Source organism: Hemitrygon akajei, chromosome 7, assembly GCF_048418815.1.
Source record: "Hemitrygon akajei chromosome 7, sHemAka1.3, whole genome shotgun sequence".
NCBI lineage: Eukaryota > Metazoa > Chordata > Chondrichthyes > Myliobatiformes > Dasyatidae > Hemitrygon > Hemitrygon akajei.
This window is the reverse complement of record NC_133130.1, coordinates 28421139-28448360: the sequence shown is the minus strand read 5'-3', so window position 1 is coordinate 28448360 and position 27222 is coordinate 28421139. Positions and strand designations below refer to the sequence as shown.

Sequence of the window (27222 nt, the reverse complement as noted above, 5' to 3'; positions counted from 1 at the left end):
AATGAAATACAGAGCAAATTAGAACATGACCAATGCTACTGTGTAACTATAAAATAGTGTATTAGTTCCTAATAGTTATCAACGGAGGAATTCATCCAGTGTATGCTGCCGTGTTCTTTTGATTAAATAAACAGAATTAAAAAATAAAATGATCAAAAATCTCTGCTTTTTGAGTTGGCGTCCGTCGGCCCACAATACACATGGCTGATGCTATTTTAAAAACTGATGCTAGTTAGAAACTGTTCAGCAACACTCTCCTGACCCAGTTAAGTGCCATAGTGTCCCAAATAAACAAAAGGAATCCTAGCTATTTTCTCAATTATCTTTTATTCTTTGAGTTGTCCCAAATAAGCGGCTGCCCTGCTTAACCAATGGCCTAATTAACCAGAATCTACTGTATTTGACACAAAAAAATTGGAATAGCTGAATTCTTGAAATTATTGAATTCATTATTGAATAGTGAAGGTTGCAATGTGCAGAGTCAGAAAATAAGATGCTGGTGTCGAGCTTTGTTAGATCTGTTACGTATCCCGTAACTGGATCACTTACCAGCAAAGATAGAGAGATCCGCTGAAGTCTGATGGTACCATTTTTAAACGTTTTTATTTATAAAGGGGCACAAAAGTAAAGTTAATACAAACATTCAGATAACATACGTTGTCAATACTCAATCTAAAGCGCAGGTATAGTAATAATCAATAAGAAATAAGCTCTATCGTTGTCTAGAGGTAAGGTATATATTGTCCGCTGTATATCTAAAAGTCTCTTGTGTTCACTGCAATTCCACTAGCTGCCGTCTTTTGGGGTGTCACGGTGGTGCACTTTTGTTAGAGAGAGAGAGATAGAGATTGAATGAAACAGTTACCCGGCGGGTTTTTTCCAACCTTTAGGAGTTCGATCCGTCGGAGTCTCGTTGGGGGGTGGCCATTCACTTGTGGCCTCTCCTGTAGCTAAAGCCGTTCTTTCGTGGTGAGGTCGCCAATCCCAGGCAAGGAAAAGACGCACATGAACCCCCCCACCGGCTGTCGCTATTAAACGCTGTCACAGGATTTCTAGCGTGTCGTCTGGGGGGGCTGTCTTTACAACCCCTCTTTTATCTGAACTCACGGGGTCTCAGATGTCAATCAGGTTGGGATGATGCAATCTCTCTCCGTCTCTCCACCCACATTGCCCTGAGGGTATACACGTAGTACAGTTCCCAATTCACAAAGGTGTCTCCACGAGACAATGACCACAGTCACCAGCTTTTGCCTCGCCGTGAAACGAGGGACACCGCACGTATCTCTCTCTTCTTTTGGGTCATTGACACCCCCTTCACTAGGGCTCTGGCGATTCTCACAAAGGAGGGGGCTGGGATCATAACAGATCAAAGTTAAGAGGCATTGAAATTGAGGTCCGTGGATCTCCACTCATTTTGTGTGAAATGCCACCTTGTTTCATGTCATATGCAGTTAATGTTCTATACTCATTTATTAGTATTCGCTGTGGTAAGTATTCTTAATTTAATAACAGATTCTGTTGTAAATATTTCCCATGATTGTTAAATGATATGGAGTTGCATTAATGCTCACCCTGTAGTAGCTGCATTTTGAACTTTGGTTTTACAGATGTTCTCGATGAGGAGAAGTTTAATGTGGAGCTAATTGTTCAATGTGTCAGGACTTCAAATATGCCTCAGACTCACCATCATGCACTGCTGCTCTTGGGTGCTGCTGCAGGAATGTTCCCAGTAAGTACAACTGTCCTTATGGCCATCAGGTTATTATAGAAGGATTCTGCTGTAGGTTCATCTTGAAATGGCAGTGAAGTGAGAGATCAGTCGTGAGCTTATTGAATAATGGAACCAGTAGGAGGCACATTATAGTTCATTTTGTTGGATGGCCAATCCCTTATAAAGCCTCAGCATTACATTCTTTATTATTCTAGTCCATTCGAAATGAATGCTAACATTGCATTTGCTTTCCTTACTACCGACTCAACCTGTAAATTAATCTTTAAGGAATCATACACTTGGATTCTCAAGTCCCTTTGCACATCTGATTTCTGAATTCATTCCTCATTTAGAAAATAGTCCACGCTTTTATTCCTTCTACCAAAGTTCATGACGATACACTTCTCCACAATGTCCTGAAAGGCATATGTGGAAATGTGTATAATTCAATAGTTCCATTTAATATCAGAGAGTGTATAAGTTATACAACCTGAAAGTTTTGTTCTTTGCAGACATTCACGGAAACAGAAGAGTGCCCCAAAGAATGAGTGACAGTAGAAGTGTTAGAACCCCAAAGCCCCCTGCTCCCCCCATACACAAACAGCAGCAAAGCAACGACCCCACCTCACTTCAGCAAAAAAAAACATCAGCGCCCTCCACCCACCAAGCAAGCAATAGCAGAACCCCCAAGAAAGACCATGACCTGCAGTCCAGCCAAAACTAATTGTTCACCCCACTGTCCGACATACCACAGGCTCTCTCCCTCCCTAATGAAAGGACAGAGAAGTGTCACCCTTTCACAGTAAGAGGGAAGACCAACAAAGACAACAACTCACTATTTACAGTGTTAAAGTCTCACAACTCAAGAATCGGCAACAAGCTCTCCCCCTGCAATGAGAGAAAAAGAGAGAGCACGTGCAGTTCGCCAATTACAGAGCCCCCAACACCTGGGATGTTCCATTTCCTTCTACGGAACTTTATTTGGTGACACTGGCATAGAATTGGCGCATCCCCAGGGCCACAAGCCTCGGAACTCCGAAAGCACGCTCATCTTCTCGGCCGCATCTTTCAGATATCGAAAAGTGGCCATTCAGTGAGGCCCGGGAGCAGATCCCATTGCTGCAAAGAACCTAAGCTTGAGTGTAGCTCTAAGTCAGGGTTTTCAACAGAACCGTATCCACCTTGAAAAGGAAAATAAAAACATTAGAAGTAGAAATTAAGCTGTTTCTGCGATGAGTTCAAAGAAGTCATAGCCATCGTAGCTATGCCCCTCTTTCATTTTATTATTTTATTAGGTGTTAGATTTTTGAGCCTTGCTGTATATTGGCCATTTTTACAATTATAATATAGTCTGATAAAATTAAAATACAAGCACATTGATACATTTCTTACTCAGATTCCCACCTCCTCCTTCCTCTCCTGAAAAATTTGTGAGCTGTGTTAACCACTGTTTGTTTTGCTGCGTGTGCTGAGAAATCCACAATTACTACAGCATTAACAAGTTTCTGTTTTTAATTTATTTGTGACTTTATGCATTTATAGGACAAGGTTCTCCATAACATCATGCCCATATTTACCTTCATGGGTGCCAATGTGATGCGACTGGACGACAGCTATAGTTTCCAGGTCATAAACAAGACTGTGCAAACTGTCATCCCAGCTCTTATTCAGGTATATTGGAGTAAATGTTTACTACTGTTTGAGGGCTGAAATAAATCTCAGCAACATGTTAATCATCGCAATTTATCTCAAAACCACCGAAGGCAGTCCGTTTGGTGAAAAAACATGTCTCAGTTCATGAGCTGAGTTATTAGTGTTATGAAGTCTGCAACATTGGAGTTGCAAAGAGAAATTTCCAAGGATATAATTTGATTAGAAATGTTTGTAAGCCAACACCAATAAATTACAAATTACTATTTTAAGGAAGTTTTAACCCAATAGTAAACACAAAGTACACTGCAGATGTTGTGGTCAAATCAGCACGTACAAACAAGCTGGAGGAACTCAGCAGGTCGGGCAGCATCCGTGGAAACAAGCAGTCAACGTTTCCCTGACCTGACAAAGGGTCTCGGCCCGAAATGTTGACTGCTCGTTTCCACGGATGCTGTCCGACCTGCTGAGTTCCTCCAGCTTGTTTGTACATGTTGATTTTAACCCAATTGACATATATGCAGATCTATCAAGAATAGGGATATCTGCTTTCTGCAGAATCTCAGAGGCTAGGCATTTTTGCCCCTTTTTCTGATTCTTGAAGAATTGCAGAGATGCTGCAGAAAGATTAGGTGTGCCACGTTCTTGGAAAAAGTAATGACTTTCCTGCAAAAAATTTATGTCAGTGTTTTGGTTTGAAAATAGCTTCACTGTTTTGTGAAGGATATTCATTTGTAAGGTGTTGTGCATACAATGTATAATAAAATGTATACTGGCTTTTTCTTAAAGTAAGCTCATTGTTTTTACCACATGGTTCCCAAAGACTATAGCACAGGATTGGTTATTTGGTACAACATGCCTGTGATAATTCTTTCAAAGAGTTATATAATTATCATTGACACTCACTCTTTGCCTATCATCCCTGCATATTTTCCCTTTACATGTTCAGTACATATCCAGTACACTTTAAAAATTGCCCCGTGTTTTCAAACAGTGCTGATAAGGAAAAAGAAACATTATCATCTTTCTTCTGAACTTTCTGTGATTTCATCTTTTCCAATCAGATTTTTTCCCCTGTGTTCAGTAGATTTTGCAGTTTGACCTGTTTAAAACTACACAATCAATCTGTAGCTGTGTTACCTGGCATTTTCTGGAGGTTGTCCTCGGTGCCATCTTCAGAAATATGAAAACTTGTATTGAAGTAGTATAGTGTATTTTGCTCAAGCATATTATAAGCTAGCTAATTAATTGCCATTATAGGTGCAAAGCAGGAATAACTGCACTAAATTCTATGATACAATGATTTTTCAATTCCTGATCCATTCTGTGCACCCAGCACATCTGTGGTTACGGCATTTAGTCCCAGGATTAAGAGAAGTATCTGCCTTAGTGTCAATCCAACATTGATACAGGTGTATTTGTAGCAGAGTTTGGTAAACAATGATAGGATTGACCTCCATCATTGGAAAGCTGAGTAACATTCACTTAAAGCATAAGATGGTGGCTCGCATGGTCACAGGGGTCCCTCTGGATCCAGCCAAAGGTATACCGGTAATTGTTCGTCCTTTATGTCTTTTTTTCCAATCGCTAGACTCTGCTACATTGAAACTGACTCTGTAAGAGCTGTTTTACCGCTGTTTCTTGTTTTGTTCTTGTTGCTGCTGCAGCATCTGTTGTTCTGCTGAACATTGTTGGCTTGCTTTGTTGGCACTGGAGTGTGTGGCAACACCTACGAGCTGCCCCCAGCCCATCCTTGTGTTGGTTGTTAACAAAAATGGCACATTACACTGTTCGTTTCAGTGTAATAAATCTGAATCTGAATTACATTGTGTCATTGGAATTTACTCCCACAAGAGGCCACTGTCGTCCTGTGAACTATAGTTCTTCCACTCTTGAGTTATAACGTCTGTCAGGTTAGTATTTAGTGATCTGCAAATGACCATATTCTTGAGCTATTGATAGTTTAACCTACTTTTAATATCTGCAGCCTAAATATTACATGGCCAGTTTTAGAAACTGCAAAATGCTTAATGTATCTCTAATATACAGCTGGGGGAGTAGGGGGAGAACCAAAAGAATTAAATAAATAGAAGCAGGACTAAGTAGTTTGGCTGCTCACAGCTGTTGTGTCTTTCAGCAAGACCATGACTGATTTTTTTTCTCCGCTGTTATTTTCCTGCCGCTTTCCATTATCTCTTGACTCCACCAATATTCCAACATCAATCCATTTCAGTTCTGAATGAACTCTGAGCCTGCACAACCCTCTGGTGTAAAGATTTCCAAATATTCTTCTCACTTTAAGCTAAGAAATTGATCATTTCAGTGCTTAATGACCACCTTATTTAGTTTGCAAATCTTTGCCCAAGGTAGCATCCTCCCCACATTTGGCCTGTCAGAGCATGCAGTAATGTTACATGTTTCAAATAGCTCACCTCTCATGCTTCCAACCTTTTTTATACTAAAAACAAAAGGCCAAGCCGACTCATTCATTCCTCATTTGACAAACCTGCCTGTGGAACTAGTCTGATAGATCTTCAGTAGGAAGTATACCCTCTAAGGTAAAAAGACCAAAATTGTACATGATATTACAGGTGTGGACTACATGCATACAAGAATACCTGGGTCCCTTTGAGCATCAACTTCAACTTCCATCATTTAAAAATCATTCAGTGTTAATGATTTTTTCCACATAAGAGGATAAATTTACATTTTTCCACTTTATAATCCATCTGCTAATTCATTGCCACACTCAACAAGTTCATGTATATTCCACTGGACAACTTCCATTCATTTTCACACTGAGTTTCATGTTCTTCAGCCAAATTGTTTTTGTGGATTATGAATCGCTGGAGTCCAAACAGAGCGGTAGCCTGAAAACCTAAGAACAAATTTTTTTCCCTCTATTTGTTAATCGAATACCAATCCACTCCAGTAGATCACCCCCAGTTCCATGTGTTCAAATGTTGTTCAACAACCTGTTGTAGTGTGGGATCTAGCCCAAAACCTTTTCTAAAAAATAGCCATATTTATGAATTCAGCCTATATTCTTGCAGCCGCATCCTCAAAGAGCTCTAGTGGATGAGTCAAAGATATTGACCTCTCCTGCATACACATTGACAGCTCAGCCCTATTGTCTGTATATAACAGCTGCTGATGTCAGGCTAAAAGTTTGCTATTTACTCTCTCCCTCCTTTCTTAAATAGTGGGGACAAATTTGCTGTCCAACAGAGTATCCAGTATCTCCATGACCACCACTTTCAAAACTGTATATCGTCTGTCCATAATATTTCATCAATATTTTTTCTTCACTAATGCTACATTTTATTTCCCTGTTTGCACTAGACCTTTGTTTCTTCAGTTTTGCTGGGAGGCTTTTTGTGTCTTCTCTGAAAACAGGCAAAGGATTTGTCTAAATTCCTGATCATTTCCTTTGCTCCTACTAGGAATTGTCCTACATCTATAAGGTGCCCACATTTGCCTTCATTAATTTTTCCTTTGTACATGCTCACAGAGTATGTTTCTGTTTCTCAATGATGTTCTTTTATTCTGTTATAGATAAGAGTCCATCACTGAAATGTGGAAATTTCTATCTTCAGATTTAATTCCATTGTCACTTTGACAAGATAATAAGAATATCAGAATTTGGAGAATGTGTTGAAGCAAGTGGTTCATTTGGCATGTCAGGAAACATTACATTTAATACTAAAAGAAAGATTCGCTTTATTTGTCACATGCATATCAAAACACAGTGAAACGCGTTATTTGCATCAAATCAAATCAGCGATAATTGTTCTGCCTGCCAACATAGAATGGCCATAACTCACTAACCCCAATTCATATGTCTTTAGAATGTGGGAGGAAAGCCACGTGGTCAAGGAGAAACTGTACAAACTCACTACAGACAGCAGCTGGAATCGAACCCTGTCGCTCGCTGTAAAGGATTGCACCAACTGCTGCACTACCGTACTGCATTAACACAGACAAACTTGCATTTTAATACTCTTCATTATAACTCTGTTCTTCAGTTCCTTTTATGTATTCTACCCATTTGTATTTGTTTTTTTTATTTTGCAGGCTGACAACGAAGGTCCTGTAGAAATCAAGGAGAATGTGGAAAGTGTTGTAACAAAAATTATCCGTGTATTTGTGGATGCCATGCCACACGTGCCTGAACACCGGCGAGTGCCTGTTCTTTCTAAGCTCATTGAAACAGTGAGTGCAGAGCGTTTCCTGTGGGCCCTCCTGTTGCTGCTCTTTGAGCAGCATGTAACCAAGACCACCTCCTCAACATCTACTGATGAAAAGGTAAAAGTGGCTGGATTGAATGCTGAACTGAATCATTTAGCACTTGGACAAATGTGAATTATGATGATACTGGACTGGAGCTCGGGGAAATTAAATTGGGAGCAGTTGTTATAGGGCGAGTCCACGTCAGTCATGGAATCATTTAAAAGCCACCTGGTCAGAATTCAGGATCAGGATCTTCCTGTAGGGAAGACAAATAAGGATGGCAAGGCTTGTGAGTATTGAATGATAAACGATACAGGTTTAGTCAAAGATAAAGGAAGCCAATGTAAGGTTTAGCAAGCTGAGAATGGACTGGGCCCTTGTGGGATATAATAGGAAGAGGGAAAAAAATCAAACAGGATCAGGGCTAAAAGGTATCCTGAGATGTCATTGACAAGTAGTATTAAGAAGAACCCCAACTTTGATTCAGTATTCAGCAAGGAGAAGAATATGGAAGATAATCAGATCAAGGAAAAGTATGCTGATATTCTCAGACACGTTGTTAACATGGGTGAGGAGATGTTGGGTCTCTTTACCAACATCAAGGTGGGAAAAAGTACCCAGAGATTTATCCTATTAAGAGAGGAGATTGCTGGAGTTTTGACTGATCATTTTCTTTAGCTACAAGACAATTAATGTCAATGGTAGGGAAATTATTAGAGAAGATTCTTAGGGATAGGATTTACACGCATCTGGTTTATTGGGGATAGCATGGCTTTGTGAAGGAGAGGTCATGGCTTAAAACTTAGTGTCATAGAGTACTACAGCACAGAAACAGGCCTTTTGGCTCATGCAGTCCATTCCAATCCAATCTTTTGCCTAGTCCCATCTGCCTGCACCTGGACCATATCCCTCCAGACCCCTCTGATCTATGTTCCTATCCAAACTTCTCTTAAACATTAAAATTGAATCCATATCTATCACCTGCTGGCAGCTCATCCCATACTCACACTACCCACTGAGTGATGACCTTTCCCCTCAGATTCCCTTTGAGTATTTCACCTTTCACCCTAAACTTACGACCTCTAGTTCTGGTCTCAACCCAAGCTGAGGAGACTTGATTGAGGTTTTATGTAAAAGGGGATGAAGGTGATTAATGAGGTTATAAGGCAGCGGATGTTGTCTACGTGAACTTTAGTGAAGTATTCAACTTGGTCTCTCATGATGGTAAACTGATCTAGAAGATTGAGGCACATAGGATAGAGATTTGGTATTTAGGATTAAAATTTGTCGTTAGAACATAAAGTGCAGTGGTGGAGGAGTGTTATTCTCATTAGAGTTCTGTTACTGGTGAATTCCCCACAGATCAGTGTTGAGAACTCTTTTGTTAAAGACAAAAGGATAAAGATGAGATGGAAATATGGGCAGACAAACAGCAGATGGAGCTTAATCCAGACAAGTGGGGGTTGTTTGCATCTTGATAGATCAAGTGTAAGAGGGAGGTTTGCAGTAAATGGCAGGACCCCCTGTGAGCATTGATGAGGTTTCTTGGGCTGCAAGTTCACCTCTCCCTGAAAGTGGCAACACAGGTAGACAGGGTGGTAAAGAAAGCGTATGACATCCTTGCCATCATCAGTCATGGCACTGAGTATTAAAATTGAGAAGTCATTAAATGGCTCTATAAAATTTTAGCTAGCTCAGAGTTGGAGTAATGTGAGTTGTTCTGGTTGCCATTCTACAGAAGGATGTGGAGAATTTGTAGATGGTGCCCAAGGTGAACAACAGGAATTTGCCTAGATTTGGAGGCCTTCTGTCGGTCGAGATCGACCATGGAAGTTGTGACTTCGCTGCCTACATGATATGCCAGCTAGTACACAAACCAGGGCTAGAAGATATGGAGAGCAAGCTGTTGCCAATGCAATAGCACCACCTCTTTACGCAGCTAATGAACCCAGAGGAACAGCAGAGACCAATACGGTTTGGCACCAGCAGCATCGCTGGAGTTGCCTGTCAGTGTTGAACTCAACGTAGGGACTCCAGCTGTGGATGTTTCCTTGAGGTTTACTCCTGAAGTTTTCACCAAGAGTGAGTATAGCTGCAATGCAACCAAGGTTTGAGATCAGAATATTCTGCCCAAAGCAACTGGTTTAAAGGCACCAGTAACCTGCTGTTGCTTCTTCTCCTGTCGGTAGAAGCCATTCATCTGGGCTCAGTCGATAAAGCTACACATGAAGGCCAAGAGCTGGACTTGGTTATCAGAGGCTATTTGAGGTGCACGCCATTGGGAGCATTTAATGGGTAATGGAAGCTTATTGCCACTACCTCTTCAGGTCTGGCAGCATCTATGGAGAGGAATGAACAGTTGACATTTTGGGCTGAGAATCCTCATTCGGGCTGGAAAGGAAGGGGGCAGAATCCAGAATAAGAGGTCGGGGAAGGGGAGGGGAAGGATAGGTGGCAAGTGATAGATGAAGCCAGGTGTTAGGGAAGATTGGTGGCTGGGGGAGTGGGGTAAATTGAGAAGCTGGGAGGTGATCGGCAAAAGAGATAAAGAGCTGAAGAAGAAGGAATCTTGATAGAGGAGAGTGGATCATGGGGGACAGGGAGGGAGGTGATGGGCAGGTGAGGAAAAGAGAAGGGGTAAGAGGGGTACCAGAATGGGGATTGAAAAAAAGAGAGGGGGGAGAAATTACCAGAAGTTAGAGAAACCAATGTTCATACCACGTGGTTGGAGACTACCCAAACGGAATATGGGGAGGAATAAGGGTCTCGGCCCGAAGCATGGACTGTACTTTTTCCCATAGATACTGCCTGGCTTCCTGCGTTCTTTGTGTGTTGTAGTGTAGAAGATGTAGGGTGCGAGGTAATTTTCTGGGTTGGCGTGTTGGACAACCAGAAGTAAGACTATCTTAGATCTAGTGCAATTAGGAAGGATTATTTAATTATTTTTTCACCTTAATGAACCTTTAATGATCATGATATGAAAAAATTCTGTATTAAGCTGAAAAGTAATTTATTTCAATCAAAATAATGTTTTTAAATATAAACAAAGCAAATTACAAAGGTTAAGTTATAATTGAAACATGATAGCTTGGAAAACTATATTAAAAGTTGTGACACTGGAGGAACAATGACAAGCACTTGGAGAATGAATAGATAGCTTACAATAAGTATTTGTCTCTTAATGGAATAAAATTCCAACAGAAAACATGGTCTAACTGCAGACAACAGTAGTAGAAATACAAGCCTCATACCATACCACACCTCGTACTCGTAGCATATTTTGTTTCTATTAATGATCATTGGGATATTAAGGATGATGCATGAAATTTCAGTTTATATTAAAGCGAGACACTTTGAATGTATGTCTTGAGTTGAAAACATCACTAGAGGAAGTGGTCATGTTTGCATCCCACTCTCTCCACCAGTCTTCATCAGGTGGGAGGTATTTAATTTTTAAAGGACTAACTTGCAAATAACAAAAGTCTATGGTTTCATTGTAACAGGAAACTGTTTTGGAAAGTGATATTGAATTCTGGATCACTGTTGGCTGCGAGTTTACTGTTCAAGAACAACTCCAGAGCTTCATTAATATTTTGAGTTACCTATCTAGGCTCCCTGAAGACAAAGAGGAAAGTAAGTAGTACATAGCATGTCATTAATTTTGAATAAATGTTCAAATCAGCAAAACACGAGCCTATCCATAGAACCAGATGTGCCTGTGTCTGTGCTGTGGTGCTCTATGATTAGTTCAATAATTACACTGTCATTTTAGCAGGGAAATGGTGTGAGTTACTTTTGGACGGAGCATTCAAACCACTCTTCAACCCATTTCTTCCGATCTACGTATTATAAAATTACTTTGTAAAACAATCTTTGTTTTAACTTTTTAGCAAGTTGTCTGTTTAGTGTCTTCATTTTGCAGATTGTTTCCTATTCTGACTGTAGTGTTCATATATATCACTTGTGCATTGACACTTAGTCACCATCTTGTTCTTGATGCTTTGAATGAATATTACAAATTATGAGTTCTGAAAACATGAGTAAAGACATTTAATTATTATTTAACTAATTAGGACATGACACTGAATTTATATGGAGGTCTCATCTTGCTTTAAGATATTTTACTTTGCCTTTTTAAAAATGATAAGTACTTGGATAGGAAAGGTTTGAGGGATATGGGACAAATTCAGGCAAGTGGGACAAGCCTTGGTTGGTGTGGGTTAGATCAACCAAAGGGGCCATTTCCTTGCTGTGTACCTCTGACTTGTTAGCAATTAATGCCACGGCAGTCAAAATATAATGTGCAGTTCAATGTCTACCTATTGTCACTTCTGTAGAAAGTGCCACAAGTATTTGCCTGATTTTTGTGGTTCCCATTGCTGTTCACTTAATCTAGCAAGCATACAATAAACAGTTCTGTAAACTCGGTTTTGGATTTATCTGTGCTACATCTACTGATAAATTGGATTGCTTCATTGATTAAGAATATGTTGTGAAGTAAATTTTACTTGGGATGGAACTAATTCATCTTTGTGCATTGTACGTCTTCACATAAATCAAACACCATTTTCCATCAAAGTTGAAAGTATCACAGAAAATGACCTTATTACATTAATATCATTACCTTAACTCACCAAGGTAACCAGAATTTCCAGTTTTTAGTTTGCATCTAGTTCATACATTTTCTAGAAAGCCTCCCAGAAACCTGTTAAGTCAGCTTTATACTGGCATAATGGTTCTTTGCAGTTATGTACTAACTTGACTTGTTTTTCAATTTAATATATTACCCTAACACTACAAATTCCAAAGTAATGCATACTCTGTTCAGTTTGAACGAAAGGTTATCTTTGCTCGTTTTCTTGAAACTCATTTAGAAGCAGCCAAAGACAAAGGAAAGGCAAACACAAGGAAGAACAAAGCGGGGCAGTCAAGTGAAGCGGAACCACTGATCAACATCGACACTCTGACAGCCAAACAGCTACGCCATTTCAAATTCCTTTCCATCTCGTTTATGTCTCAGCATCTCGCCTCCGAAAGTTTTATTGCAAAGGTAGCTTCTTGTTTCAAATTAAATAGTGATCAGAATCTTTTTACATTATTTATTAACAACGTGTACTGTGTATCTTCAAAAAATTGAGCTTTTGAAGTTGAAGATCTAGAATGGAATGGAATTAATCCAATTGTCAAAATGTTTTGTGCAGTTTGATTTAACTTCATAAGTTTCAGCAGAATTAAACATCACTGCCCACAGTGTGGAGTTTTCTCTTTTTTTAACCTACCCCACTACCAAAAAAATTGTAAGTGAAAGATGACAATTACTTATTCCTAATCTGTGTGATTATCAGGCACCTTGCAGTTTCTTTTTCCAATTTGTCTCATCATTTCCCACTTCCCAAACAAACCTCTGAGATCCAGTCTTCAGGTAACTAGGCCCGACTATTTCTGGCATCATGGGAAAAGAAATGACTGAAAGAAAACTTGCGTGGATTGTAGATATTTTGTGAAAAGACCATTTGTCTTGTGGGTTCAATGCAACTGTAGGGCTAATAACATCCTCTACTCATTGTCAAATATGCTCACCATTCCCTTGCTTTAATGTCAGGTTGCAGATTGTGATACTTCTGAAGAAGAGGCACTGCAGAAGCTTGAACAAAGGTAACCAATATTACAATTCTTGGGGGATGATTTACTTTCCTGGATTCGGTGATGCTGTCTCTCTTGCAGACAATTTTTTTAACCTTAAGTTAACCATCTTGCCTCCACTGCCCGATATCTTATTGTATATTTGCATAATGAGTACTCCCTTGTAGCCTGAGCTGGATATCATGCTTTTGCACTTGTTCATTCTTATTAAAACTTTCAATGGACATTCAGTAATTCAATAAAAACAAACCTGATATGAGTCAATAAAATGTTTTATTTTGTATATAACTAATATACGGCACTAGTTATAATCAAATTTCACCATTCACTTTCACATATCTGCTTGTAAATCAGGAAAATAATAAACAAACCCTTACTGTGGTTGAACAGTTTGACTGCTGTTGACTTTTGGATGGTACAACATTGAAACCACAAAGGTGATATATGAGAACCAAACTGCAGCTTGCTTGGGCTAATATCACCACTGGTTGTGTAATTCCCTCTATTTCTCTCACTGGATAATGCTACTTGCTGGTCACAAACCAAATGTCTTTTTTACTATCAGTGATCATTATTTAAAAAAATGGTCGTTTGGCTCGCCAGCTTCCCCTTTCAATCATTTGTCAGTAAGACTATTTATTGACAGTGTTGGCTACATGCACAGACCCTGTAAAAGGAATATGGACAGCCTTATGGCCCTAATAATAATAAGTGTTTATAGAAAGATTGAAGCAAGATATCAAATTAATGCTGTGTAAAATCATCCTACAGCTGGTACTTTAATAAATAATTCACGTGTTTCCACTTAAAATTTTCTGTGAAATTGAGAGATTAGTAGAAAAAGGTCCAAAATCTGCCTGATAATTTGTGTTCATCTTCCCACCAACTCAAGTATAATTGAACAATCACTAATATAGTTATATAAACTTCGTGCATCAACAAGAACTATGCATGAAGATGGCAATGTATTACCATTGGAATAATGGTTGTCCATCGTGTCCAACGATGACAGGAAACGTGTGCGACAAAGTTTTTAAAGTGGAAAAGCCATTACATTGGGATTGTTCCACACTCTTGACCTCAGAAGTCTGGGTCCAACGGTATGAACAAGTGTCTCAAACTGGAGTCTTCAATGGTTGCCGTGGATGACCATGACGGTATTCTGTGCCTTGAACTGTAGTAAAACTGAAGAAAACGTGGTGGTATTGGGTCTATAGATTAAGCTTGGGTTCTTCTGATATCTATTGAGAATGTCACTGGCTGGATTCCACTCAATACCCATCTGTAGTTTCTTTAAAATGATGTTGGTGATCAATAGAAAAATAATCTGATTATTTGTGAGTTTACAAATGTTTATCTGGGCTCAGAGCAAACCATCTCTATGTGCAGCTTGGTCACCTTACATAATGAAGAGGGTGAGAGAGAAATACATCACAGCCCTACCATCCCATTGAGTCCATGCTGCCCATCTATGTTCATCCTATAATGACCCACGCAGTTACGGGGAAAATAGGCAAATGTCACACATAGAGACCACGAAGTCAGGCTTGAACCCAAATCTCTGACTTTGAAGCACAGAACCTCCTGTAAAAGCTGGATATTTCTGTAAGTGAGTGGGAGAAATTAAACTACATAAAATCACTGTCAGTTATTTGTACGAGTGAACACCCAGCTTAATAGACAAGGGAGTTCCCACTTTGATTGAGGTAAATTAACAAGGCATGCATTCAAAGAAAGTATCCATTGAAAGCAAATAATGCTGGAATGTCTTGGTGCAGAGACAGAATCTACTTGTGTGTACATTCCCATAATTAATTATGTTGTATAACTTTTGAAATGTAAACCATCCAAAAATTTTAACAAAATGTTTAAAATTTCCTCTTATATTGTAATCCCTAGATTATTGTGGTACAATTAAACCCATTATTTTTCTGTGGTTCCTTAGTGCCCTATGTGGACCAAATGGCCTAACTTTGCTCCTGTGTATATCTTATGGTCTATATCTGCCCTGTTTTTCCTAGTTTACTGGAAGAGATACTTTGCTACATCAATGTGGTTGCCCACAGTGTAGAGGAGAATGCAGAAAAGCCAACAGCTAAATTCTGGAGAACTCTACTCAACCGGTCATATGATGTTCTGGATAAAGTAGGTTATCTTCCATTTCTGGTGTGCTAACTTTTAGACACTTTCAATGTTCTGTTTGTGAAACACATCTTAATAATGGAGTAGGCAGCAGGAGGGCTTTGGTCGTGCCTAACCTCCACAACTCTTCATTGTAGTAACAGATATGCTTATTCACTGGGTAGAGAATTCCAAAGATTCACTAACATCAGAAATCTTATGTCTTAAGTAGCTAAGCCCTTTTCTGATGACTGCTGTCCTTTATCAAGATTCTCTCACCAGAAGAAACCTCAGCACCATCTGCACTATCAGGACCCTGCAGAATATTACTTGTTAATCAGATTAACTTTCATTTTCCTCACTTCAGATAATATTGGCCCACTCTGCTCAATCTTTCCTCCTACGACAATATTTTCTTAGCCCTGGAAACCATCTAGTGAACCTTCCTTGTGCCACTTCTAAGGCAAGCATACAGTTTCTTAACTGAGTAGACCAAAATTCTACATAATATATCTATGGTCTCAGCATGAGTTTCTTATCTCTCCATTCCACCACATATCAAGAAAGATTCTTAAATTGACAGGTCTACAGTCCTGGGGAAGTGCTGTACTTGCATATATACTGCCTCTTGGCTGAGATAAACTAAAGTTCTGTTTTGCTGTTCAAGTGGATTTAAGTGCCCCATCACACTATACAAGTAAAGGGAGTTTCTCTTGCACTGATTGATAACCACGCCTTCCTAGCTAGAATCACATGAATAGGTCATCAGCTACATTATTTGCAGCATATCGATCATTGGATATCTTGAGTTAGGGCTGGTATACAGTAACAATCCTGACTTGGTCACTACTAAGGATTTCTTTCCTCCAAAACAGGTGAATGCCTTGCTACCCACCGAATCTTTCATTCCAGTGATACGAGGACTGATGAATAACCGCTTACCATCTGTAAGACGGAAAGCCATGGATCTCCTCAATAATAAACTACAGCAGCACAAAACTGAATGGCAGGAACATCAGGTGAGGTTTTTATTTTCTTTTGGATCAGATACAGAACTCTACAAGTAAGCAGGCAGTAGAAATGTGAACATACTTTCACATACTGTGAGCTGCTATTTACCTTTTAGAACTCAACCTTTCCTCCCACAAGGTCAACCTGTGAATTATTTGAGCAACATGCACAAAATGCTGAAGGAACTAAGCAGGCCCAGGCAGCATGGAAGAGTGTTGGCCGGAAACATCAGTTGTACTTTTTTCCAGTCCTGCCGAAGGGGCTCACCCCAAAACGTCAACTCTACTTTTTCAGTGATGCTGCCTGGCCTGCTGAGTTCCTCCAGCATTTGTTTGGATTTCCAGCATCTGTAGATTTTCTCTTATTTGTGAATTACTTGATTCTGTTTGCTCCCTGTTACTCTTTCTTTTTCTCCCTGACTCTCATTCTCACATAATACTGAAGGATTTCAGGTTCAAATTTATTTAACTCTGGTACATGGAATTGTCCAAGATTGAAAAAGGAATCATCCATGATTGAATGTTGGAGCAGCCTTTGTGGACCAAATTGCCGAATTCTTCTATATCGAATGGTTTAATGGAGATACCAAGGAGTTTATAAAATCATGAGGGGATTGATCAGTCTTTTTTTCCAAGGGGAGCAGACTCTAAAACTAGAGGGCACTGGCTAAAGGTGAGAAGGGAAAGACATAAATGGAATCTGAGGAGCAACATCTTCACACAAGGTGGTGGGTAGATGGGATAAGCTACCAGAGGAAGTGGTGGGATATGGGCCAAATTAAAGTAGCTTAAGTAGACAACTTAGCATGGATAAGTTTGTTAAAAAGGACTCTATATTTCTATTAATTTTGACTATGAACTATATTTTCTTGTAGGCCATTTCTATATTGTAGTTTTTAAAAAATCACTTGATCACTTCATTCTTTGGGTCATGCTCTTAAATAAATAATTTTTTATATATTTTTAATATATATACATGCACATAATATATATTTTTTGTGTGTGTGTAACTTTGTTTCTGACTCACTGGACAATGAATTTTTTTGGCTGTTTTCCTTATCAAAATACTGGAATATAATTATTAAATCTTTTAAATGTTGTTTTAATGAAAAGCCTAACATTGGTCCCCTGGGTATCATTTTGATTTATTTTTATACACTGTTAATGTTAACAGTGCCCCAAGTGCATAAGTTCAAACATCCAGTGGTTTTTTTTGGTACATTACTAAATTTTCAAAGAGCTTTCATCAGAAGCCCTACATTTGTTGTTGATATTCTCAGTCTTAAAATTATCCATTCTATATTCAGAGGACTGACCAATATAAAGGCACAAGAGAGCCATGAAGGCACTTGGCATCTGAAAGAGAGCCATACTTTTCAGATGGTGGTTGATCTGATATGTATTTCACCACAGTAGCTAGTATTACAGTTTGGGATGGGTGGTGGGAAGTAGTTGATTCTCTCTCTATTTAAATTAATCTTTCAATGTGCAGCTCACTTTGTCTTTGTGTTACAAATTGTCCTCCCTCTCTTTGTCCCTCCATCATTCACCTGCCATCATCTTCCAGCACCACCCCCACTCACCTTCCCACCTGGCACTGTCATCTTACATCCCTCTTCAGTCAGCCAATTACATCAGAATCCTTTCTCACCACTCCCTTCCTCCTCCCTATACAGGCCATCTCACCTCTCCACTCCGTCAAGATTTAGGGCTTTGACCCAAAGCATCAATAATTCCTTTCCTTCCAACTTACCCCACTGAGTTCTATCAGCAGATGCTGTTGTTGGTGGAGAGCAAAGCAATTGCCAACATCTGCCTTCAACGAATTGATGGAACAATGATAATGACTTGATATTATTGGACACTGATAAATCTGGAAGTTTATCCAGAGACTAATTAAAAACTTAAACACTGTTTCACAAATTTGCCTTGTCTTTATGTCAATGCATTTTTACATCTAGATTTTTTTATTAATCTCCTTGTGTGTAATAATTACGTGAAAACATTATTTTTGCCAGGTGAAGTTGCTTTTGAGCCCAATTGAGGACTTCCTAAGCATTGTTTGCTGCAAGGAGATAGAAGTGGAACAGGCCGTTAACCGTCAGACCGCCCTCTTCAGCCTGAAACTGTTGTGCAGGTGTTTTGGTACAAGTCACCAGGATTTGTTTGTGCCTGTACTGGTGACTGCTGTTGACCTCATCACAGAGGACAATGAAGAGGAAAAGAATCTGCTGGGCAATGCATTACTTTGCATCGCTGAAGTTACTACCGCACTCAAAGCACTGGCAATACCACAGCTTCCAAGGTGTGAAAGTAACTCATTTTGCATAATGAGAATTTTGTAATAATGTCTTGCGTGATATTGCCTCTGAGTCTCAGGAAGAGATGTCTTATCAATATTTGTACTACAGTGAATGGATATTTCCTTAGGCTGCCCTTTTATTGTAATGTAATTGCTCATATGATCTTGTTTATGAACTTCTTAGTGTTATAAATACTCAGCCCTTTTGATGGATTTATTCTCTACAGGCTGATGCCAGGACTTCTGAGGATCTTGAAAAAGCAGAAGTCTCTGCTGTCCAATGAGATTTATTTGCTCAGTGCTGTAACAGCATTGCAGAGGGTTACAGAAACACTGCCACACTTCATCAGCCCTTACCTACTCGACGTTCTAGTACAAGTAAGCTTTTTCCTGCTGCATTACAGCAAAGAATTCACCTTATTTTCCTGAAGCTAAAATAATCATGAAATTACACTTTCATATAGGTCACCCGGTTGACCAAGATTACTGAAAAGGCAAGCCACTCATCGCAGCTTGATAAGCACTTGACCTCACTTCAAACTACATTGGCCACAAAGCTAGCTTCTCGGGTTCTGTTGCCATCGATTAGCAAGTGCTATGATAAAGTTGCTGACACCAAACAGGTTAGCATTTTACTCCAGAGATTTTAGCCTCATCTCTCTTTTCTATTTTGAGTTGTAGGTCTACGTGTATTGCTTTGAATGTGACAATCTCCTGTTTACAGTTAACTTTGGAAATTCAGCCATTAGGATTGCTCACAAAGCTTTCACCCAGATAGTTATTTCAAGTGAGAGCTGCAAAATATCTAGTATACTATGTATAATTAAAAATCTAGTATTAATTATATTAAGATATATATTTAATTGTTTATTACTGTTATGAGTTCTAAATGTGTGTTCTAAATGTCTTTAGAAAAATATGAATAGTGAATGCTGTTTAATCAATCTTGGATTTATGATCATTTTAATTGTTTCAAATTATTTCTACATACTTGGGCTTTGGTCCTGTATTTCACAGCTTTCCTCAGCTTCATTTATTTTATCAAATACAATAAATCTCATTATCTGTTTTCTATTTCAGTCCTTGACTGAGCTCCATTTTGGTCTGTTATTTATAGGAGATATTTGCAGAAATCCTGTGTTCTGAAGAACTCCTGAACTCTGTCTCTTGCATAACAACTGTTCCATTCCTTGTGTTGTGTAGCTGTATTTTTACTATCCACTTGGCTCCAGCTGTGATTTTACCGTCAGCTTTTTGCTGTGTCATGGATAGTTCCTTGTTTAGTGAGGCAGAATAGAAGCCATATGGATCAGAAGAGATGGCTGTTTTTTTAACTCTTGAGAGAAGATGGACCTGCAATTATGATTTCAAGCAACTATGGGAGGATCTGTAGAATTCGGTTGAATGTGAGTCTTAGGCAAAAACATGACCAGTTTCTGACATGTTGCAATTTTCTCTAGCATTGCTTAGGTCCACTTCTCGACATTCTGAAGCAACATATTTGCCAAATGGAAAAGGTACAATTGAATTCCCATCAATCTGAGCTCACGTCATTCTTCCTCAAAGCCCTGGATTTCAGAGCTGACCACTTGGAGGTAGGATCCACAAAGTTCTTATTTTCAAGATGAGATAAAGTTGCAACAACACAATTAGTTTCTGAATATTTTTTTAATTTGGGGGAAAAGTGGTTTAAGTAGTATCAGTTGAATGACTGGGGATTGTATATGTGCTGGTTTGGCACTGTCTGGCAGCAACTCGATGCCTGATAGCTATGGAGGGAAGCCTCAAGCCAGTTTCAGGTTTTGTGTACTCAGTGCCCTGACTGATGAAAGCAAGCGTGCTAAATGACTCCTTCACTGCCCTCTCTACTTGAGTCACTTCTTTCAGGGAACCATGTTCCTGAGATCTCACTTATTTATGGGATGTTGCTGCACAATAACAGTTGTGTGTAGTTTTGCGGATTAAAATTTGTTTGCTACTGTTTGCACTTTAAAATATACCAAAGTATTTTAATTAAGAACCAAATGACCACAAATTTACATACAATTGGTTTATAATCTGCTCTTGCAAGTTTTTTCTTTGCATACCAACTGTAGGACCATCTCCAGTGTTACTGTGTACAACGTATAACTTTAAAATCAGTTGTGTGTCATCTGGCCGAGTTCCAGTGTTTGCCCTGAAATTATTTTGACATTAATTTCAATGTCCCGTTGAGGGGCACAAAGGGGCATTTCGACATCGAAACTTACAAAGGTGTAGTTAAGTATTACATCAAGTACCTCTCCATTCTAGTTATACTGTACACAAAGCCAATTTTCCTTTTTCTTCTTCCTTTTTACAGGATGACTTGAACAAAGTAGGTGAAATTGAAGATCATGTCATTAATTGTTTTGTTGGTATGATAATGAAACTTTCAGAAGTTACCTTCAGGCCTTTGTTCTTTAAGGTATGTTTTTAATATTCAGTAAACAATTCCACAGATAAATATTTGGAAATTATTTTTTAACCACTGACATGGTTTGCTTCCAATCAGCTGTTCGACTGGAGCAAGTCTGAGGGTTTCCCTACAGATCGATTGATTACGTTCTACCGTTTGGCAAATTGCATTGCAGACAAGCTTAAAGGTTTATTCACCCTTTTTGCCGGGCAGCTAGTGAAGCCCTTTGCTGAAATTCTGGACCAGACAAATATTGTCAAAACAGGTAAAGTTGAAATGAATTAACTATTTATTATCTAAGCCTCATCAATGATAGATGATCTTATTTATTACCCATATTATCATTTTAATCTTATTCAAAGTACATTTATTATTAAAGTATATAATCCTAAGATTCATCGTCCCATACACAGCCACAAAACAAAGAAAACTGTAGAACCCAAAGAGAAACATCAAATCCCCAACACACACACACAAAAACATGAACAAATCACGCAAATGACAAAAAAAAGCAAAAAACACAGAATTTAAAACAGCAAGCCACAAAACACTGATAGAATGCAAGCATTTTCCGTTCAGTTCAGTCTAGTACTGTGTCATTCGTTAACTTCAGGCAGCAGAGCCAGTCTGCCCCAATCAAAAATCGTACAAACTAGCAACAAAAAAGGAGCAATGAGAAACAAGAAACACATCATATTATCTATATTTATTTATTATCTAACCTCATCAGTGATGGGTGATCTTTCGAAGACATTCATCTGAGAAAGAATCATTACAAATATAAATCCCGTCACATACTTGTTAAAACAGGGAAGTGGTGTTTGTCTGTTGTGGTTGAGTTTCATTGATAAGGTAAAGGAAATCAATGAGATGACAGTTAATAAGCATACTGTCTGAATTGTATTTTAATCAAATAAAGGAATTGTACCTCGATTGTATTCTATAGCTCTTCTAACCACAAGAATTCCTCAGGTGCTTTCTCATCATTGAAGCACTGAGAATTATTGTAATGAATTCTACTCATAGCAACGTAATGCTATAATCAGTATTTATGATAGCATCTAATTTGCTGCACAATTACAGGTAATCATTCTGATCAATGGCAGAATTAGTCACATGCTGTGTTGAGTTTAATAAATCATCATTTTCATCCTCCAAATAGATCAAAGTTTCTTTGATTCAGAAAACAGCACGAAGAAATCTTGTCTTTTACTTCAGTTCGTCATTGATTGCATGCACAAAATCTTTCTCTTCGACACTCAAAAGTTTGTCAGTAAGGAAAGAGCTGATACTCTCATGATGCCCTTAGTGGATCAGGTTTGTAATTCAAATGTTTTGTCTTGCCTTTCAATGCTTATTCCATTCAGTTGCCAATTTATGCAATATGCAATTCACTTGGAGTGCGGGTCCTCTGTTCTGACAGCTTGTCTTTATTTGGTAACATGTTTCGAACACTGATGCAGAATGATGACCACAGCTGTAAGGTATTCCAAGAGCAAGTAGTGGGGGAAAAAATTCAGAATATGCCATTTGGTCATGCCAGAACCAGCTCTGTAGTGGAGTTATCCAGTTGGTCTCACTTCCCACTGGGCTTGCAAATGTTTCTCTCTTCAGGCATTTAAACCACATTGGTGGTCTTCATATTACATGATTCTGTTCGAAGATCTGTCAATAATCTAATCTATCAATAACTTCTAACCAAAATGTTCTATGGAGAATCTAATATAAAAAGAACAATCATGACAATCACATTTATGACAATTAACCCAACCCAAAATTTGACTTTCATCTAAAAGTTAGGAAAATGTGGTGAAAGCACTTTTTGTCATTCTCTTTTATCATAACAATCTGCTGGAAAAAAAACTGGTTGGAATAGTTCCCCTGTTGAAAACTGCAGTTTTGTACAATGAGCAGCACCTAGCTCAGTAAGCAACAGAAGTTGAAAAATTGAATCACAACTGTTCGGTTATTCCTCAGGCATAGAATTAAATTGACTTTCATGGTCCCCCACCACCCCCCCCCCCCATCCCTTCATTCTTTTCATGCCCTGACCTATCAAGAATCTATCTACCTCTGCCTGAAATATACACAAAGATTCGGCCTCCACGGCTGCTTGTGGCATAGTTCCACAGATTCACCACCCTGGCTAAAGAATTTTTTTTCTGATATTTTTGTGCTCCTCTGCCAATCTTTGGTCCACATCTCTTCCCTCTACTCTTCACACTCACTGCTGCATGCTTTTTCTCTACAAATTTGCACTTCCTATTCGTAACCTGATAAGTGTCCTTATATGGAAGTCCTGACTGTAACACTGTACAGTATCACCTTTAGGTTTGTTCAAGCAGTGTTCTGCTTTTGTCAGTTCACCAGCACTACCAGGCTAAACATTTAGTTAGTGGCATTATTCCACTGGTGGCTATTTTGTCATGTATCTCGATTTGGTAGTAGCTTCTGAAAGCAGTGGCTTTAAACTCCCCGTTAGAGATTTAAGTACAAATATCTCACTGATCTTCCGGGAGGTGGATGTGGGCCACGGGAGGATCTTACAAAAAAATACGTTTAACTTGGCCCTGTGACCCTGTTGACTCTCTCAGATGAATGGAAAAGGTCTCATTGCACAATTTCAACATTTATCCCAATCTATGTCACTAAAGCAGGCTGTTTGATCATGTGACAGTCTAAAGGAGTCTGTTGTTTACAAGTTGTCTTTCTTAAACTACTAGGATGTGCTGAAAGGGATGGGGGAACTATTTAAAAAGTTTTACTTTATTTGGTTTGTCCAGAATAATTAGCTTTTATATGATAGAATGAGCTTCTTATGATAGTATGCATGAAACACTGCAGCTGCTTTAGTACTACGAACTGACTATATTGTGTACTTTGTCATGTTTGCAGCTGGAAAACATGCTGGGAGATGAGGAAGAGTACGAGGACAGAATGAGCAACCATCTTATCCCGTGTATTGCTCAGTTTTCTGTTGCAGTTGCTGATGACTCTCTCTGGAAACCACTGAATTACCAAATTTTGCTTAAAACAAGGCATAGCTCACCAAAAGTAAGCAGCCAGAATTCCATAACGGTTCCTCTGTCATACTTTATCAGTGTATTTTATATTGTTAGTATATCAGGTTCTGAATGTATGTTAAGCACCTAATTATTTTGGAGAAACTTGGGTGAATTGGTGATCATTAAGTTTGTTGCAAATAACAGATTTGATTTGACAAGTATTATTGGCAAACCTGTTACCTACTTAGGTACTGGTTCCAAGAGACTGAATAGATACCTGGTTCAATGACTATTTTAGCTTTCTAAAATTATTGGGATGTGCTTGTTCTTTAATGCCTTTTCCAATTTGTTATAAAGGTGTTTTGAACAAGTTATTTCTAGACTGGTGGGTACTTCCACAAAGATGTTACTGAATGATTTAGGCTTTCTGTAACAGTTTATAGAATCATTTGTCTCTGAGGATGATCCAGAAAATTTAGCTGATTTACTTTCACAATTTGGCAATCTGTTTTGTGAGCAGAACAAGTAGGGGTCATTTTCTGGAACTGTCCCCAGTTGGAAGGATTTTGATTAATAATTTTATGTTAATCTTTGATTGCCAGTGCAAATGAAAGCCTCCCGTTACTGTCTACTGTTGATTGAGGTCAATCATGAATGTGGCGTCCTAGCAGTCTATGTGATATGCTATGGACAGCAAGCTCCCCCTCTCCTCACATCTGATGAATCCAAGGGAACAACAGAGATGGTTTGCTACCAGCAGCTTCCCAGGAGTTGCCAGTCAGCATTGAACTCATGTAGGACTGCCTTAGGGACTCCTTTTCCTTCAATGTTTCCATGAGTGAAGCGGTTCCCCAAGGCAGCGGTTTGAGATTAGAGTTTTCCTTCTAGGCAGTAACAGTGATCTTTCATTATAGGCATCTGTTACTCTCGTGAGACCATGGATTTGTGCCTTGGAAGGTTTCCAGGGCGTAGGCCTGGGCAGGGTTGTATGGGAGACAGGCAGTTGCCCAAGCTGCAGGCCTTCCCCTCTCCACGCCACCGATGTTGTCTAAGTGAAGGGCACTAGGACCCAAGCAGCTTGGCACCAGTGTTGTCGCAGACCAATGTGTTGTTAAGTGCCTTGCTCAAGGACACAACATGCTGCCTTAGCTAAGGCTTGAACCAGTGATCACTAGACCGATGCCTTATCCACTAGGCCACGCGCCAACCACGGTAGATGAACCCCATCTGCCCGAAGCAACTGGATTTAGGAACTAAACCACATGTGAAAGTCAGGAGCTGGACTTAATTGTCAGAGGCTATTTGAGGCGCACACTATTCGGACCATTTAATAAGTAGTGGGAGCTTGTCCCCATCGCCATCCCCTGGCTATAACAACCGTCTGCTGTATAATTTTACAGTTAGAGCTCATCATCGGTGTGTTCACAACCTGCTGAAACCCTCATTTAGAAAAGTGTACTTCCAGAAAAAGGCAAGGGAACTTAAGAAACTGAGATATTGGACTTCATCGGGAGGGGTATGCATCCCAGAATAATGGTAATTCAGTGAAGTTTTGAAACAGTTTGTGATTGAACAATCTGATTCAGAGTGATTATATTTCTTTCACACATGATTATGGAAAGAGTGAAATTATTATTTTAATGTGCAGGTGAGGTATTCTGCTCTGGTTATGTTGTTGAAATTGGCTGGTAAACTAAAGGAGAACTACATGGTGTTACTGCCTGAAACCATCCCCTTCTTGGCAGAACTGCTTGAAGGTAAGATGCTGAATTTGAAATATATCTTAATATAAATATTAATGTGTAATATAGTTCTCATTTAAAAAATCTTTACCATAACTTATTTGCAGTCAATTGAAAAAGAGAGTCAAATTGTTCTGAGTATTAATGGTTAAATTAGAAATGTATCCATTTTTCAGTTTTTAATGTAAAAAAAAGTGCATTGCTCCTTTAAATGAGGCAACTACTTCATCAAGTTTTACACTGCGTGGATTTAGTTTTATCCTCTCTAAAACTTTAAAATACAGAATCTTCATTACTTTATAGGAGGCCATTTGGCCCATCACATTTGTATTCCTTTCTCAGTGGAGCAATTCCATTAGCCCCATGAGATGGACAGATGTGCAGCAAGGAGGTCAAAAAAATCAGGAACAATCTGACTGTAATGGCTGAGCAGACTTGAAGGACCAGGAGGTTTTCTGTTGCTGCTAATTTGTGTTTCCATCTCCTCTGACTCGTGCAAATAATTCCAATGTGCAACACAGTTCCCTTTTATAAACCCTGAGTTATTTGGTTCCAGGTGATTACTCAAAGTTTAAGGTTTTCCCTACATCCCAAACTGTGGATCAGTGTGTCTGATGGTCCTTTGCTTAAAGCAAATTCTGTTTACTTCAAGTGTGTCTTGTTCATTTCTATCACATCTACTCGCAGTCTCCTTTGCTCCAAGAGAACACCACCGACTGCCCTTTGTTTAACCTTGCAGTTGGAATCCCTCATGCCTTGGAACCGCTCTAGTGAATCTTTCTTTCCCATATCTTTTCGAGAACATTTACATGCTTCCAAATATATAATGACAAGAATTGAGTGCCAGATTCCAGTAAGAAGAACTTTGATACGAGTAACTTATCTCTTTTTTGCCTTTTGAAAGGGTGGATGTGGAGAGGGTGTTTCATATCATGGGGGATCTAGGACCAAAGGGCGCAGCCTCAGAAAAGAGGGATGAGGAGGAATTTTTTTTTTTAGCCAGAAGATGGTGAATCATGGGCTCCATTGTCACGGGCAGTTGTGGAGGCCAAGCCATTGGGTATATTTAGGGCAGAGGCTGATAGGTTCTTGACTAGTAAGGGTGTCAAGGGTTACAATAAAGAGGAATGAGGATGGGGCTGAGAGGGTTAATAAATCAGCCACGATGGAATGACAAAACAGACGCAGAAACATAGAAAATCTACAGCACAATACGGGCCCTTCGGCCCACAAAGCAGTACTGAACATGTCCTTACCTTAGAAATTACCTAGGGTTACCCATAGCCCTCTTATTTTTCTAAGTTCCATGTACCTATCCAGTAGACTCTTAAATGACCCTGTCATATCCAACTCCACCACCGTCACCAGCAG

The 27222-nt window shown here is 39.2% G+C and overlaps 2 protein-coding genes across 4 annotated transcripts in view; one reads left to right on the top strand and one right to left on the bottom strand.

The window, feature by feature from the left end:
* heatr1 (HEAT repeat containing 1) overlaps positions 1 to 27222 on the top strand; it is a 103539-nt gene that overhangs the window by 73459 nt on the left and 2858 nt on the right. Inside the window, exons 28-44 of the mRNA XM_073050569.1 lie at positions 1608 to 1729; positions 3254 to 3382; positions 7436 to 7666; positions 11095 to 11224; positions 12466 to 12641; positions 13194 to 13246; positions 15256 to 15379; positions 16231 to 16374; positions 18384 to 18670; positions 18895 to 19045; positions 19132 to 19290; positions 20128 to 20262; positions 21009 to 21113; positions 21201 to 21369; positions 22267 to 22421; positions 24000 to 24158; positions 25758 to 25866. Coding sequence (XP_072906670.1) covers positions 1608 to 1729; positions 3254 to 3382; positions 7436 to 7666; positions 11095 to 11224; positions 12466 to 12641; positions 13194 to 13246; positions 15256 to 15379; positions 16231 to 16374; positions 18384 to 18670; positions 18895 to 19045; positions 19132 to 19290; positions 20128 to 20262; positions 21009 to 21113; positions 21201 to 21369; positions 22267 to 22421; positions 24000 to 24158; positions 25758 to 25866 — 2538 coding nt within the window. The remainder of the gene's footprint in view (positions 1 to 1607; positions 1730 to 3253; positions 3383 to 7435; positions 7667 to 11094; positions 11225 to 12465; positions 12642 to 13193; positions 13247 to 15255; positions 15380 to 16230; positions 16375 to 18383; positions 18671 to 18894; positions 19046 to 19131; positions 19291 to 20127; positions 20263 to 21008; positions 21114 to 21200; positions 21370 to 22266; positions 22422 to 23999; positions 24159 to 25757; positions 25867 to 27222) is intronic.
* Positions 2336 to 27222, bottom strand: part of lgals8a (galectin 8a) — a 52489-nt gene continuing 27602 nt past the window's right edge. For all 3 annotated transcript variants that reach the window (XM_073050571.1, XM_073050573.1, XM_073050570.1), the window contains one exon: positions 2336 to 2892. In XM_073050571.1, the coding sequence (XP_072906672.1) occupies positions 2874 to 2892 (19 nt within the window). In that variant the 3' untranslated portion in view covers positions 2336 to 2873. The remainder of the gene's footprint in view (positions 2893 to 27222) is intronic.